The 16649-nt window shown below is 41.7% G+C and overlaps 1 protein-coding gene across 1 annotated transcript in view; it reads left to right on the forward strand.

Moving 5' to 3' along the window:
- Nucleotides 1-15759, forward strand: part of LOC113443275 (metabotropic glutamate receptor 6-like) — a 57474-nt gene extending 41715 nt beyond the window's left edge. The window contains exons 8-11 of the mRNA XM_087925631.1: nucleotides 377-516; nucleotides 3473-4408; nucleotides 11414-11654; nucleotides 14519-15759. Coding sequence (XP_087781757.1) covers nucleotides 377-516; nucleotides 3473-4408; nucleotides 11414-11647 — 1310 coding nt within the window. The 3' untranslated portion in view covers nucleotides 11648-11654; nucleotides 14519-15759. The remainder of the gene's footprint in view (nucleotides 1-376; nucleotides 517-3472; nucleotides 4409-11413; nucleotides 11655-14518) is intronic.
- The last annotated feature ends 890 nt before the right edge of the window (nucleotides 15760-16649 follow it).

The following is a 16649-nucleotide window of genomic DNA, read 5'->3' on the forward strand; positions in this document are numbered from 1 at the left end:
TATGTGTATACCGTCATCATCTAGTGCCTGGACAGCTGAGCAGTGCTGGGTGCAAGTGCGCAGCGGTTGAAAAAGCCCTTTTTTCCTGCTTTTCAACCAGAGCTGTGTCGCGCAAAGCAGCTGCAGTTGAAAACTCAGGAAATAAAAGTCAGGTAAGAGCCCAGGCGGGCGGTTGGGCCAAAACAGCAGCAGTCATAGAACCGGTTCTATGTCTGCTCTCTGTTTGCTGCTTTTCAGAGCAACCGGTTCCACAGAAGTGGACAGAACCGGTAGAATCCCACCCCTGCCAGTGCCCCTCAAGTTGTCTCCTCTTCTTTTAGAGCATCTCCATCTTGAAGGATGTCCTGATCTCCCTGTATCCTCTTCCTTCCTGCAGGCAGTGCTGGGACACCAGTAATGTTCAACGAAAATGGAGATGCTCCTGGGCGCTATGATATTTTCCAATATCAGCTGACAAATACTACAGTCCCAGGATACAAGGCCATTGGCCAGTGGACAGAATACCTTCGACTGAATGTGAGTGACCTAGCATAGCATCAGTCAATCAATCATCATCATCTTTAAATCATGTTTATACGCTTTCTCCCAGGGGCGGGATATGACAGGGTTAACTACTGGTTCGGGATTTATGAGCTTCCCTGCAGGCTGCGAGCCAAGTGCCTGTAAATCAGCAGCAGCAGCTGCCTGCGGAGAAGCAGCCTTTGAAACAGCCCTCTTTTCTTGCTTTTCTAACTGCAGCTGTGCCTCGTTCAGCAGCTGAAGTTGAAAAATCAGGAAATAAAGGTGAGGTAAGAGCCCGGGTGGACGGGTGGGCAAAAACATCAGCAGACATAGAACCGGTTCTATGTCTGCTGCTCTTCAGAGCTACCAGTTCTACAGAGGTGGACAGAACTGGTAGAAATGCACCGCTGCTTTCTCCCCACTATAAAAATAATTCTGAAAATATGACTCTTCTCAGCAGTCGATTGCTCAAGCTGATATTGTAGGACGGCTGGCCCACCTCTGGATATGTGGTTGAGTTTTTAGCCCTCTTTTCAAAAGTTCTCTTCTGCTTTGCAATAATCACTACTGGATACTCTGGAGTTTTGAAGAAAAATTCAACTGGGAGTTGGCCCTGTCGAGAGTTACAAAAGTCTGTGCCTGGCCACAACATCTCTTTCAGTTAAATGCCTCTCAGCATTTATTTTACCTTACTTTATCTTACTTACTTGTTTGTTGTCTGTTTGTTTGTTACTTTAACACATTTATATAGCTGCCCACCTCACTAAGCATGATTCTAGGCAGTCAGTGACCAATAATTAAAATAATATTGCAATTATTAAAACACTTTAAAAATAAATAAAAACAAGTAATATAATTAAAAACAAGATTGCAGGAGAACACCATCTAAATTGTTGCACGGGCTCCCCATCAATCCCCAACATTGCTGGAAGAAGTATCCCAAAGATGTTTTTTTCAAGAGTCAACTGGACTTTCTGTTTTTTCTTTGAAGATGTTTTGTTTGGATGAGAAGCAAAATGTCTTCAAAGAAAAACCAGAAAGTCCAGTTGACTCTTGAAAAAAGCACCTTTGGGACAACCATGCCCTGGATGACTGAGAGTCCCCATAGATATTTAACTGGAAGAGCTATATTTTCAGAGCTTTAGAAAAGGCTAACAGGGATGAAGTTAACCTCATCTCAGGAGTGGAAGATATTCTAAAGCAGGGGTGTCAAACTTACATCATCATGGTGGCGTCATGTGACATATCAGGACTTTTTTCCCCTTTGCTAAACCAGGCGTGGCCAGCGCGTGATGCATCTGGTCCGGCCTGAGAGCTGGGAGCTTGACAGCTCCGTTCTAGAGTTAGGAACCACAGCAGAAATGGCATATTGTTTGGGTCCCATCAGATGAAGCTCTGTAACAAATGGGGGTGGGATTCTACCAGTTCGCATCTATTCGCTAGAACTGGTTGTTAACATTCTAAGCAGTTCAGAGAACCGGTTGTTAGAAGAAATTACTGGCCTAATCCTGTAAGGAAGGCAGGAAGGAAACATTTTGGTGTTACTTACAGAAACTGCCTCTCCATTAACCCTTATTACATTCTTGGCATTCTTGGTTCTCAGGAACTTCTTGAGGTTTTTTTTTGCCTCATTTGCTGGTACTTTGCTTGTACATGTGGAGTGACCATTCAAAGTTACAATGGCACTGAAAAAAGTGACTTATGACCATTTTTCACACTTACAACTGTTGCAGCATCCCCAGTCATGAGAGGCCAGGCGAGGAGATGTGTCCCCCAATGTGAGTGATATTGAGTTGGCCACGCCCAGCCAATAACATGCCACCAAGCCATGCACACCATCTAAGCCACACCCACAGAACTGGTTGTTAAAAATTTGAATCCCACCCCTGCCTGTAACATGACCTTCGTGCTGGATCTGAATGGTGAATGGGACATATTATGTTTAATGGAACATTGTTGTATATTATTTTAAAGTACCAAACTGAAAACTATTAAAGAGCAAATGACAAACCGCTATTTGCTCTTGGATATATTCCTTCTAGTGCATTTCTATGACAGAACATACCTGATTGGCTGCTTATGAATCTGATCCCCGGATAATTAATCATCCAAAGAACTGCTGTTAAAATCTTTCAATATTGTAATCTCACTGCACAGTCTGGGCTTTGTGTGAAAGCTCTTGTATTACAACAATTCTAGAACATACAATGGGATGATAGCAAATTAGAAAAAAATGTCAAAGAAACAAAAATATACTTTATTTCTATTAAAAGAGCCCATTTCAATGTGTTTTCTCTATTAGAAGCTTCTCCAAGGATATATCAAAATATCACCCAAATGTCTCCCAAATTCAAAAGAAGTCATCTCAGCCTTTAATTCCAGTGTTCAATTCAACCTGTACCTCCACTTCTCTGAATATATTCAGTTTCAGACCATAAAATTAGACCATTTTCATTATACTCTTTTACGTCCTCTCCCTTGTCTTAGGTTCTCAAATGCACAACATATTTATTCTTCTTTCATTTCATTTATTAATCCATGCTTTTCCCTTTTTAATCTTCTTGTATTCTAGCTGGCAATTTTCCATGTGACATCTATGTCACCAAATGGCCCTGTAAATATTCTCTTCGCTGCCGATCATGGCTTTGGTCATTCAAAACTTTCACATAATACTAGTCAGTAAGCTAGAGAAGTTCTAGATAGGTTGCCTACCCTCATGGTTCCACATGTTGTGTTGCTGCTAACGGTGAGGATGGTACTAATGAATTTTGACCAGTTTTGCCACTAGACAGTCAAACCCCAATTTACCCCAACCATGTTCATGCTAAGTTAATCGAAAGACTGCCTTACAATTACATTGTTGTCATATCCCATCAACTAAGATAAACTTGCAAGGTGTTGAAACACAGAGGTGATTCCCTGGGATAAATGGCAAATCACTGGTCTCTGGCTTTCTCTGCTTCTCCCGCAGATTGAGGACATGCAGTGGTCAGGTGGACAGAAGGAGATCCCCTCATCTGTGTGCAGCCTCCCCTGTAACCCAGGAGAGAGGAAGAAGATGGTGAAAGGTGTTCCTTGCTGCTGGCACTGTGAGCTATGTGATGGCTACCAGTACCAACTGGATGAGTTCAACTGTGAAATGTGTCCCTTTGACATGAGGCCCAATCTCAATCGTACAGCCTGCCGCCCAACACCCATTGTCAAGCTGGAGTGGAGCTCTCCTTGGGCCATTCTGCCCATCTTCTTGGCCATTCTGGGCATCCTTGGCACAGTCTTCATCGTTATCACCTTCATCCGTTTCAACGACACCCCCATTGTCCGAGCCTCAGGTCGTGAGTTGAGTTATGTCCTCCTCACCGGGATTTTCCTTATCTACACCATCACTTTTCTGATGATTGCTGAACCAGGCGTTACCATCTGTGCCTTCCGGCGCCTCTTCCTTGGCTTGGGCATGGCTATCAGCTATTCAGCACTGTTGACCAAAACCAACCGCATTTATCGCATCTTTGAACAAGGCAAGAAGTCAGTGACTCCACCCAAATTCATCAGCCCCACCTCCCAACTGGTAATCACCTTCAGCCTCACATCTGTGCAAGTGGTGGCTGTGGTCATTTGGCTGGGGGTGCAGCCACCCCATAGCATCATTGACTATGAAGAGCAACATACACCCAACCCAGAATTCGCCCGGGGTGTCCTCAAGTGTGACATGTCAGACCTCTCTATCATTTCCTGTCTCAGCTACAGTATTGTTTTGATGGTTACCTGCACCGTCTATGCCATCAAGGCCCGTGGCGTGCCCGAGAACTTCAACGAGGCTAAGCCCATTGGCTTCACCATGTATACAACCTGCATCGTCTGGCTGGCCTTTGTGCCCATCTTCTTTGGCACAGCTCAGTCAGCAGAGAAGGTGGGAGCAATCAGGACAAAGAGTGGGGTGGTACAAGAGACAACGGGGTTTAAGTACAAGTAGTCTTTGGCTTACAATAATAATACTTTATTGTCATTGTACATATATACACAGTATACCCATACAACAAAATTCACATAACACCCATAGACCAGGCCCAACACGCACGCACACATGACAATCCCCAAATACACCCCCACCTGCCAAAATTGCCCGCCTCCTAAAAAACACACAAGCATCCACACAACAGACCAAGTAATACTGTCCAACAGCTCACTGATGGTGGTCCTTAAATTCATTGTTAAGTGCAACTATAGCTCTGGGATAAAAACTGCTCAGAAACCAGCCATTTGTTTAGCCACTGCTTGCTTAACAAGTCACAACAGCAGTGAAAAAGTGACTTATAACTAATGCTCACCCCAACAACTGTTGCAACAGCACCACAGTAAACTCGGTTTGAGATCAGAATGAGACCTAAGCAAGGTAGTTGTTACTGTATGATCTTTTTGCCAACATTGTCAAGTGAACCGTGTGGTTGTTAAGTGAATCCAGTTTCTCCCATCGACTTTGCTTGTTGGAAGCTGGCTGGGAAGGCCTCACAAATGGCAATCCCTTAACCCTGCAAATACCCTGCAATCCCTTAATCACTGCAAATACGTGCCACTTGCCAAGCACCTGAATTTTGAACACATGACTGCAGGGATGCTGCAAGAGTTGCAGGGGTGAGGACCAGTTGTAAGGTTACTTTTTTCCCACTGGAACTTGGAATGGTTGCTAAACGAATAATTGGAAGTCAAGGGCTGCTCATTAAGCTATGATGTCACTGTAACAGGCAAAGCTGACAAAGTCAGACCAGCCCTGTTTTTTCATTCAGTCTGTGTAGAGAATGTTAAGGGGCTGAATTAGGGAACTTGCAAGAGTTCATGGCAGCCTTTTCAAATCATTAAACCCATTCCCCAAATGGGAAAAATCATCCCAGGTTTTGGGGGGTGCGTGTCGGGTGGGGTTTGAGGTTCACAGGAATGCTGGATGTGCCTTGAACTTCTGCAAGGCTTAAGAAATCTGTTTTGCTGCTTAGCTTTTTCTCAGATTGCCAAAACAGGCTCCTAGGGCTTGCAAAAAAAAGCTAATATTAAACCAGCCATGTTCTAACTAAAAGACATTTTACACATTATAAAACAAGCCTAGGGGATTCCTCATCTGTTTTATATTTTATTGGCATTTACATATTCATTTTCTTCTGGAAACTCAAGAGAACACAATAGAGATTCCCTCATTTTTATCCTCTCGAGGGTAACTAGATAAGGTTGATTGATTGAAAAGAAAGAAAGAAAGAACTGGCACCCAAATCCCTCGTGGTTGAGCAGGGATTTATTTCTAGGATGCAGTTTTAACCTCCCCACTACCTCCATGCTGAGTCACCTGCATTTTCAAACCCAATCTTTTGAATGAGCAAAAGTCTCCATTTATTTCAAGAGAAGAAGGAAAATACTTCTCTGCCTAAAATAGGCTGGAAATAATATATGAGAAACAATTGGGACATCCTCATTTTGTGACCTCCTCATAACAGCTGTTTTTATTGATAGACTCTTTTTTTCATGTCAAATAGGCAAAATTGCAGAAAGTCCTTTTCCTTCCTTCTTAGGCTAATTTTGTATGGGTAAAGAAGTCCTTTCAGGGAAGGCGCATCAAAACTTTGAAGCATTCTCTACCTGATGTCTAAAATAGTGGCATGCTGTCTCTCAGCCCTCAGCTGGAACTTGCATTAGTTCAGCTTGACCCCTCAAAGGCTGTTTCCATGCTCTTTGAGGAAGGTCTGAAATAGGGATGGATGTGCCATTGGGCACACTCTGATGCTCCAAAAAAAAAAAAACATTGCCATGTCTCCCACTATTGGCATAGTAGTAGTTCCCTTGCTTTTAGCTCAGTGCACCTTCCAAAGCTATTTGGGAAAAGAAGATGCTCCCCTCTTATCAATTGATCTCTATTTCCTCACAGCAGGCTGGTAGGTTTTTGTTCAGCTAGGGTGAAGAGGAGTTGTCTTTGGAGAAATGTTCGCCTACATGGTGTTCTAGAAACTGAAATCTATGAATAAGCAAACAAGTATGACTGCTTAAACCAGCCATGGCTACTTAGCTCTTGCAGGTGGTCTCTGGTGTCTTTGTATTAAGAGCTACTATAGGCCAGAGGTCTCCAAAGTTGGCAACTTTAAGACTTGTGGACTTCAACTCCCACAATTCTGAGAGTTGAAGTCCACAAGTCTTAAAGTTGCCAAGTTTGGAGACCTCTGTTGTAGGCATTCTACAGCAATATTTCCCAACTGGCTAGCTGGGGAATTCTGGGAATTGAACTCCATACATCTTCAAGTGACAAAGATTGGGAAACATTGCCCTAAATGTTCTATATCAAAAAAAAAGTTATCCCAGTTCAGAATGAAGGCCCCAGACATGACCAATAATCTTGTCCCATTTCCTTCCAATAACAATAAGTAGACAGGAAGGTAAAAGATCATTTCCATCAAACACCCAGATAGAGTTTGCTTCCCTCCACCCCTAATATCTCAACCCTCACTGACCTTGGGATTCTAGATCTGGCAGTGGTTTTGATTTGTTTATTTGTTTGTTTATATCCTACCTTTCTTATTTTTACAAGTAACTCAAGGTGGTGATCATAAGTACAATGAACACCTTTCTCCTGTGTTCCCTACAATAACAACCATGTATGGTGGGTTGGGCTGAAAGAGAGTGACTGGCCCCAAGTCATCCAGCCAGCTTTCATGTGTAGCTGAGCAGGCTGGGAATTGTTTATATAATAGTCTGATTTATACCTGCTGCAGTTACATAGATTTTGAGTAGTTTACAATGTGGGAGGAGAGCCATGTTAGTTTTTGTCAGCAAAAAGTCAGAATGACTAACAGTAGATGCTACTGGATTCCTCCTGTTTTTTCAATAGCTTACAGTGAACAAGAGCAAAAACAGAAGTATTCAATGGTTATGCATCCACGATATGACTAAAACAGCATGAATCAAATTATGAAGGCAGAAAATAAAACGGAATAAACCCATCCTATCACTTGCTGTAAAAGTCCAACATATCTAGAAAATTTCAGATTCAGGAATCCTGGCATTAAAGGAGAGCTCAGTTTTGAAAGAGCCACGAGTTGTATGCGTTTCTTAGTGGTTTTCTGTTTGTTTGTTTGTTTGTCTGTGGTTTTTGGGGTAATGTAACGTACCTTTTTATTTATGAGATTTAGATCACATGATATCATTGCATGACCTCCTAACTGAACATCAAGAAAAAGATCAAAAGCTTGATAGCATGAGAAAGTCATGCTCTGACTCTATTACAGGGTCTGCTGACAGTTATGAAAGAGCTTAATATATTAAATTTAGTTTTACCCACTTTTTATGGCTTGTGCAAATTCTAATGATTTGGATAGTTTATTGCTCAATGTATTCCACAAACTTTTGAAGTTGAGTTAACACATTTTCTACAAATCCAATCTATAGCAGCTTAAATCATACTTCGCAAACCACTGTGAATGGTTCACCACATGACTAAATTAGGGCCATGTTATCAGGACTGAAAAATGTGGATGACTTCTAGATGACAAATGAACGGTTAAGAGCTTATTATTAATAATAATTCATGCTGCCATTTAATAGTCTTCTGTTATTCTTTCCACCCAGATATTGAATCCCTACAAATCCAAATGAAACATTATTGCTTAATAGAATGTGTGATTCCAGGCATTGTGTTTTATAGGACATTATCTTATAAGACATTATCCAGAACAAGAAAGAGAAACAGCAGCTCAATTTTCTCTTGTAACATTTCTTTCTGTTGCAAAAGATTTTATATATTTTATATATTTTATATTCTCTTTTAAATATATTCGTTTATGCATCATATTAAACTGTAATGCAGTTTGGTCAATGTGGCTTAGTGTGGTGAAAACCCTGTCACTGTCTTTATGGTTTAGCATGCTGTTTTAAATCCACATAGTACTACTTGATTCATTAATTAAATAAATTATGGCTCATACTGGATGGAGTGCTTATAAGGAGGCTTAGACTCAAATCTATTCAACCATGAAGCTGAAGGACGACTAGATAGGCATCCATCACATTACATTGCAAATCACAAAGACATTACATGCGTGCCATGACAACATCATGCAAATACCATGAATTATGTCATTGCCATCAGTCAAAAAACTTTCAGCTAACACTCATTCCATAATTCATCTCATTCTGCATGCAGCTGTTTTAAATTATGTCATTCATGCCATTTGCTCAATGGCAACCTTCCCAAATATCATGAATGTAACAATTGCTTATAGCATACAATTCGGCTATGTGTTTGTTTCTGTATAAATGGACACCTGGGAGGGAGGAATTTTGAATTGGATTGTGGTTTAGGGTTGAAGGAAGGGAAAGATTTCTGTTTCTCTCTTGATCTGGTGCTTCATCTGCTCACCTAACTGCTTTTCTTCTTACAGCCCAATGGGTGTCCTGGTGCTACAGTCGATAGCAGGCAGTTTTTAAAGGGAGAATGGCCTTCCAGGAAAGAATTAAATCTCTCTTTATTTTGAGGGACTGAAAATTATGTGTGGAGATATGCTGACACTGTAAACCACTCAGTGCTATAAAGTACTGTGGGGTGGTATACAAATCTAAATGCTACTGCTATCCAACTCCTATTCAGTTATTTTTTTAAAATGCCAAAGGCTTTATTACCTCCCTATGCAGAGTAAAGATTCCTTTCCCCTGAAGTGTTCCCAGGGGCAATTCTATCCATTTATTTATTATCCCACCTTTATTATTTTTATAAATAACGCAAGGTAGCAAACCAGAGGTGGTATTCAGCAGGTTCTGACCAATTCTGGAGAATCGCTAGCGGAAATTTTGTGTAATTCAGAGAACCGGCAAATACCACCTCTGACCGGAGATTTTATAGCATCCTTCCCCTGCCACGCCCATAGAACCAGTAGTAAAAAAATTTGAATCCCACCACTGTATAAGCAAACATATGTAATACTTCTTCCTCCTTTCATATTCCCCACAACGACAATCCTATGAATGAAGAATCATAGGGCTGAGGTTGGTTGGACTGAGAGAGAGCATCTGGCCTAGTCACCCAGCTGGCTTTCATGCTTAAGGGAGGCCTAGAACTCACAATCTCCTAGTTTCTAAGCCAACACCTGAAATTTTAGACTAAATCGCAAACCATGAGACCAAATACTCTATCCTGAGCTCTTCCCGAGAAAGATTGAACCCAGGGGTTTAAACAGGCACTCCAGCCAAGGATTCCTTGCTCTCCTGTCATTTCAATGTCATCATTCTTCTTGATTAATTCATCATGGAATGCTCAAAAGCTGCCTGTGTCTTTGCTACATTACATCCATTAATAAAGGAAAGGGTACTTTTGTACTTAGAGCACCTGTGAAGTGCATCTTTGCATGATTAGAACCTCCGGCTTGGTTCCTCCTTTCCAATAAATGCAGGAGTTGCAATTTGCGGGATGACAGTTCTTGCTCATTCATAGTTTTAAAAGAAACTTTTGTGTGTGTAAGTAATCCATGCCTACTATTTCAGTTCAGGGGGTAGTGGAAGGCAGCATCCATAAGTAATCTAGGCTTGAGAAATACTAAACTAAGTAGAAGCTCCCTAGAAAGTAACACAAGGCAGACTCAGAAGTTGGTCCTATAAACCAGTAGTGCAGGAATAGAGCCCTTCAGATGTTCTTGAAATAGAACTCCCAGCATTCTTCACCATTGCTCTTGGAGGAGATGGAAATTCAGTTCAGAAAAACAATGGAGGGCCATTGGATGCTTACTTCTGATAGGTCTACCAAAATTCATGGAAACTAAATTTGGTGTGTTGAGTGGGTATAGGCGTTTTAGAATTGCTATAGAAATAAGTGAGCATTTATATGTCAGCTAAGTGAGCAGATGACAAGGATTATAATCATTTTATTAAGGATACTTACAAGCCCCTCCTTTCTAGCCAATAAAGGCCCCTTTGGACAATTTTAAGATCAAATAGGGTAGCTCTTCTTGGACTGCATAGAGTAGAGTAGAGTAGAGTAGAGTAGAGTAGAGTAGAATAGAATAGAATAGAATAGAATAGAATAGAATAGAATAGAATAGAATAGAATAGAATAGAATAGAATAGAATTCTTTATTGGCCAAGTGTGATTGGACACACAAGGAATTTGTCTTAGTGCAAATGCTTTCAGAAAGAAAAGATACATTCGTCAAGAGTCAAGAATAAGGTACAACACTTAATGATAGTCATAGGGTACAATAAGCAATCAAATCATACTAGGAAACAGTCAATATAAATTGTAAGGATACAAGCAACAAAGTTATAGTCATACAGTCACAAGTAGGAGGAGATGGATGATAAGGAGTGATGAGAAGATTAATAGTAATAGTAGTACAGACTTTGAAAATAGTTGGACAGTGTTGAGGGAATTATTTGTTTAACAGAGCGATGGCATTAGAGAAAAAACTGTCCTTGTGTCTAGTTATCCTGGTGTGCAGTGCTCTACAGCGTTGTTTTGAGGGAAGGAGTTGAAACAGTTTATGTCCAGGATGTGAGGGGTCTGTAAATATTTTTACATCATTTTAGACCTCCAATTTTAACATTTAAATTTGAACAATTTCATGTCACTTATGACTCTTAATTACCCAATGAACCTAAAATGATGAAGGCCAGAATAAAGTTTATATAATTTGACGCAGTGCCCAGCTAGGAGGCTGATTTGGAAATATAATCACAGTTAGCTCTGGTTAGTTATTGGGTAATGGATCATCTGAGTAATCAAGGAAAATTATGCCAGAGGAAGGCAATGGAAAACTCTATGTTTCGCGCCAAGAAAACTCTGCAAGGCACTAGACTCAGGAGTGACCTGACTTGAACTTACATGATCCTGGTGATTGCATGCCACAGTCTGGATCTTCTGGACTAAAATGCAGTCCTGTGTATTTCTCCCTCTCAGATGTACATTCAGACAACAACCCTCACCATCTCCATGAGTCTGAGCGCCTTTGTTTCTCTCGGGATGCTCTATGTACCCAAAGTCTACGTCATCATCTTCCATCCAGAACAGAACGTGCAGAAACGCAAGCGCAGCTTCAAGGCAGCGGCCACAGCTGTCAATGCCTCCACAAAGCTCTCACAGAAAGGCGCCCAGAATGGCGAAAGCAAAGATGAGAAACAGGACAGTAAGTAACCCAAAAGTAGGTATCACTCTTCTTTTCTCTTTGGTGACCCCACCTGAGGTGCCTCCAGTTGACCTCTTCTTGCCCTGTAAGTACCACCCCTTCCTTTCCTTCTGCTTTACCCATCAAGTATCATGCCCCCTTTGTTCCATCACCACAGTGCCTTGGAGAAATGAAGTCTTAAAAAGTTTACATTCTAACCAATTACCTTGTTAAAATGAAACCTTAGTGCTAGTGGGAGATATTCCTATAGCAGGGGTGTCAAACTCAAGGTCCTGGAGCCGGATCCAGCCCATGAGGTGCTTACATCTGGCCCACAGGGCTGCCCTGGAAATAGTTAAGAGCTGGCCCATGGTGCCTCTGCCAGCGAAAACAGAGCTTGTGAGGGCTGGACACGGTCCTTCCAAGCTATGTTTCCACTGGCAGAGGGTTGTAGGAGGCCGTCGCAGCCACAAAAGAGATCATGAGGCCCACATGCAACCCTCCTGATCTCCGTTTTCACTGGCAGACAGGTGCAGGAGTGTTACAGCTGAAAATGGAGCTTGGGAGCCCATTTTCACTGGCAGAGCACTTGGGCCATCACAGGTACCCCCAACACAAGTGACTTCGAGATGGCCACACCCACCCTGCCACCCTAACCCCTAACTCCATGTCCACCCCAGCCCCACGAGGTCAAACACAACCCTGATGCGGCCCTCAGTGAAATTGAGTTTGACACCCCTATCCTACAGGGTCTTTTAGCAATGCTGCTGCCCATCAGTGGAAGATAATTTTTAATGTTTTTTCCATTCTTTGTTTTAGCAATGTAAACGGTACAATGTGGAGGCCACTTTTGGTCCCTCGATATCTCTTCTAAACCCCCTCAGCAAATGTGGCCAAGAATGCTGACTTATTTTCTACATTTTAATGGTGTTTCAAATGGGTGCCTTAAGCTTCATTGGATGTTCATAATAAAAGGTGGAAGAAAAAATAGAAGAACATATGCTCAGGGAAGGTGACAAGTATCTAGCAAATACCAAAGAAAAGATAGATTTGCTGAGCCCATTTTGGCTTCATCAGACAAACCTCTACCCAGCTCAGGTTTGATAGAAAGGTAGGACATTTGCTTGGAGCCACCCACCAGTTGTGTTTTCTGGTCATAGTGAGATAGAGATAGATGATAGATAAATAGATAGATAGATAGATAGATAGATAGACAGACAGTTGTTTTCTTAAGCTTTCGCGGGTATTTACATGTATGGTATTCATCTTTGTTCGGGTATTTTCCCACGTCATTATAGTTGTGCTTTTAAAGTTGTAGCGACGTTTTGGCAGAATCTCATCTGCCATCATCAGGCTTCTGTATTGTGTTCATCTGTGAGTCAGACTTTCACAGCCATTTCAGTTTTAAATTTGGGGCTAGCCTACTGCTGTGCCAGAATGGTTTTTTCTTCATCCTGATTGGTTGGAGTCTTGGTCTGTGTTTATTGGTCTTGGAGTTTGCTGTGTTCTGTTTGATTGGTGTTTCTAATATCTTCTGTCTGTTTTGTGGCACTTTTTTTGTCTTGATTGGCTGGCAAAATTGTGTTCCTGTATTGGAGGCTTTTAGTGCGGCTTGGCTCCGAGTAAATGGATAGATAGATAGATAGATAGATAGATAGATAGATAGATAGATAGATAGATAGATAGATAGATATGATAGACAGGCAGGCAGGCAGGCAGGCAGGCAGGCAGAGATAAATGATAGAGATAATTTTAGTTACTGTAATAAAAACTAATACAACCAAAATTCAGAAGAAAATTAAAAAGAGTAAATATGCAAAGAAAGAAAAAAGTAAAAAGGAGTCAATGAAATAAAGAATTTTTTTTCTAATTTCTTTCCAACCTAAGATATTATGAAATAAATATTAATACATACATATAAACTGAGCAAGAAGTCAAAGGCATCATAAATACTAAGACCAAGAACCAATATGGCCATGATGTTTGAACTTTGACCACACAGTCAAAAGTCCCAGCTATAAAAATCAGATTTCTCAATCTGGCATCCTTCAAGTTGCTTGTAAATAATGGGAACTGAAGTCCAGTACCTTGGAAAGGCATGAGCTTGAAGAAAGAGATTGTAAATTATTCCAAAGCCCTGAGTGAACAGAAATATGTTGATAATAGGCACAAAAGTGAACAGAATTCATAATTCTACACAATTATGTTGGTTTCAGTGCTTCCAATTCCTCCCTCCCTCCTATACACATATATGCAATCAGTTCAGGAATAGTCAAAAACCAGGAATCATCAAAATGAGAACCTGTTTGTGGGGTTATACATCCAGGTCAGTGGTGGCTAACTTTTGAACATGCATGCAGGCATGACTCCCACAAATGTACGCATGCCCCCCTGCACATATGCATATGACCCCTGCACATATGTGCACGACACACCCCCCCACACACACACACATGCTCCCATGCATGCATGCATAGCAGAGACCCAAAGACCAGCTGGCCAGTCGAAGGTACATGCGCATGCACGGCAGAGCTGAGCTGGGGCGATGATTAGCGTGCCCAGAGAGAGGGCTCTGCGTGACACCTCTGGCACGCCTGCCATAGGTTTGCCATCACGGATCTAGGTGCTCTAATTTTGATGATCACGGTGACCCAAAATACAGATAACAGATGGATGGGAGAGAAAGTGAATGGAGCAGCATAGGGCTGTCCCTAGTTCACACAAAGCTGTGCAATCTTGGTTGTAGCGGGAGTCACATTCTTGCCAGGACGATTCTGTACAAGCCTTGGTAGTTTGGCTGAATCTTTACTCCAGATAAGAACAGCTCCTCCCTCAAATGCCTCCCTCTCAAAGGGGGAGGTGGCCCCTTCTGACTCTTCTTTTTGTATTCCCCCTCACAGGTTTCCCTAAGGTGATGTACATCAGCTACACAGAACTGACCATGGTGCCCACATGACCAAAAAGGAGAAAGGGCTTAACGTGGGAAAGTGGGGAAAGTGGGAAGGAGCAGGGGAAGTGGATGGGGAAAGTTTTTTGGGGAATGGAGTTCATGTGAGGGGTTCATGGGTGGGGGCACATGTTAGGAAATAAACCTGTATTTTTACACTACTTGTCTTTTATACATATATATTTAAAAATCCAGTTTCAATTTACAAAAACTGAAGGCTCAGATGCATTTAGGACCCCAAAACCAGGAACTGTGATGATAACCTTGCTGAACATTAGTCACTTAAATAAACCATTGCCCAATCTGTTATTGGGATAAACCAGGGGTGGGATTCTACCACTTCGCACCTTTTCGCTAGAACCGGTTGTTAACATTCTAAGTGGTTCGGAGAACCGGTTGTTAGAAGAAATTACTGGCCTAATCCTGTAAGGAAGGCAGGAAGGAAACATCCTGGTGTTGCTTACAGAAACTGCCTCTCCGTTAACCCTTATTACATTCTTGGCAGGACTAGTGTTCCTGTCTCTGGAACTTCTCTGGAGTTTTTTTTCCCTTCTTTGGTAGTACTTTGCTTGTGTGGAGTGACCATTCAAAGTTACAGTGGCACTGAAAAAAGTGACTTAAGACTATTTTTCATACTTACAACTGTTGCAGCATCTACACAGTCAGGAGAGGCCAGGCGAGGAGATGCGTGCCTTGATGTGAGTGATATTGAGTTGGCCACACCCAGCCAATAACATGACCACCAAGTCACATCCACCCAGTCACATGCCCACCAAGCCATGCCCACCACCTACGGCACCACAGAACCTGTTGTTAAAAAATTTGAATCCCACCCCTGAGATAAACTATCATGCTGTCAAATTACAGAGGTTTACTTCAGCAATGGCTTCAGAGCAATTTATCCTGAAAGTTCAAATATTGGAAAAGAGATCTTGCCCTCTCTATTCCTTGCTTCCTTATTGCAAACATGGAAATAGGACTACTGATAGTGCCCTATTACACCTGCTAATAGTTATTTTAAGATTTATTTATAAGAGGAAAACAAAACAATACAATTGGATCAAATAATTTAATCCTACCATTTGATACCTGTGTCCAGGAAGACGTGGATTTGAATCTATGCTGTGACATTCTGTGAATGAATGAATGAATGAATGAATGAATAAATTTGCAATTACAAAATAATAAACCAAAAGAAATGCTATAAAAGCAGTATGGGTTTTTTTTTGCTCCTTGGTCATTTTATTATACTTTAAATTTCACCTTTCTGATAACCTTGGCATAAAACATATTGTCCTTCCTCTCTGTGGTGTTTAGGTTCATAACATTCTTTTATAGTAGGCTAAGTTAACATAATGTGACTGAAATGATGGCTGAATAAAATTTCTCCAGCCATTTTACAAAACATGGTCATTTCAGTCTTTTCTAGATTAAATACTGGGCCCATCTTGGCTGATTTTGAAAAGAAAAGTTGAAATAGATAGTACACTGCTCAAAAAAATAAAGGGAACACTTAAACAACACAACGTAACTCCAAGTCAATCACACTTTTGTGAAATCAAACTGTCCACTTAGGTAACAACACTGATTGACAATCAATTTCACATGCTGTTGTGCAAATGGAATAGACAACAGGTGGAAAGCATAGGCAGTTAGCAAGACATCCCCAATAAAGGAGTGTTTCTGCAGGTGGTGACCACAGACCACTTCTCAGTTCCTATGCTTTCTGGTTTGGTCACTTTTGAATGCTGGTAGTGCTTTCACTCTGAGACGGAGTCTACAACCCACACAAGTGGCTCAGGTAGTGCAGCTCATCCAGTATGGCACATCAATGCGAGCTGTGGCAAGAAAGACTGCTGTGTCTGTCAGCGTAGTGTCCAGAGCATGGAGGTGCCACCAGGACACAGGCTAGTACATCGGGAGACGTGGAGGAGGCCGTAGGAGGGCAACACCCCAGCATTAGGACTGCTACCTCCGCCTTTGTGCAAGGAGGGACAGGAGGAGCACTGCCAGAGCCCTGCAAAATGACCTCCAGCGGGCCACAAATGTGCATGTGGCTGCTCACATGGTCAGAAACAGACTCC

The sequence above is a fragment of the Pseudonaja textilis genome, chromosome 2 (assembly GCF_049901715.1).
Source record: "Pseudonaja textilis isolate UNSWEBS1 chromosome 2, rPseTex1.2, whole genome shotgun sequence".
NCBI lineage: Eukaryota > Metazoa > Chordata > Lepidosauria > Squamata > Elapidae > Pseudonaja > Pseudonaja textilis.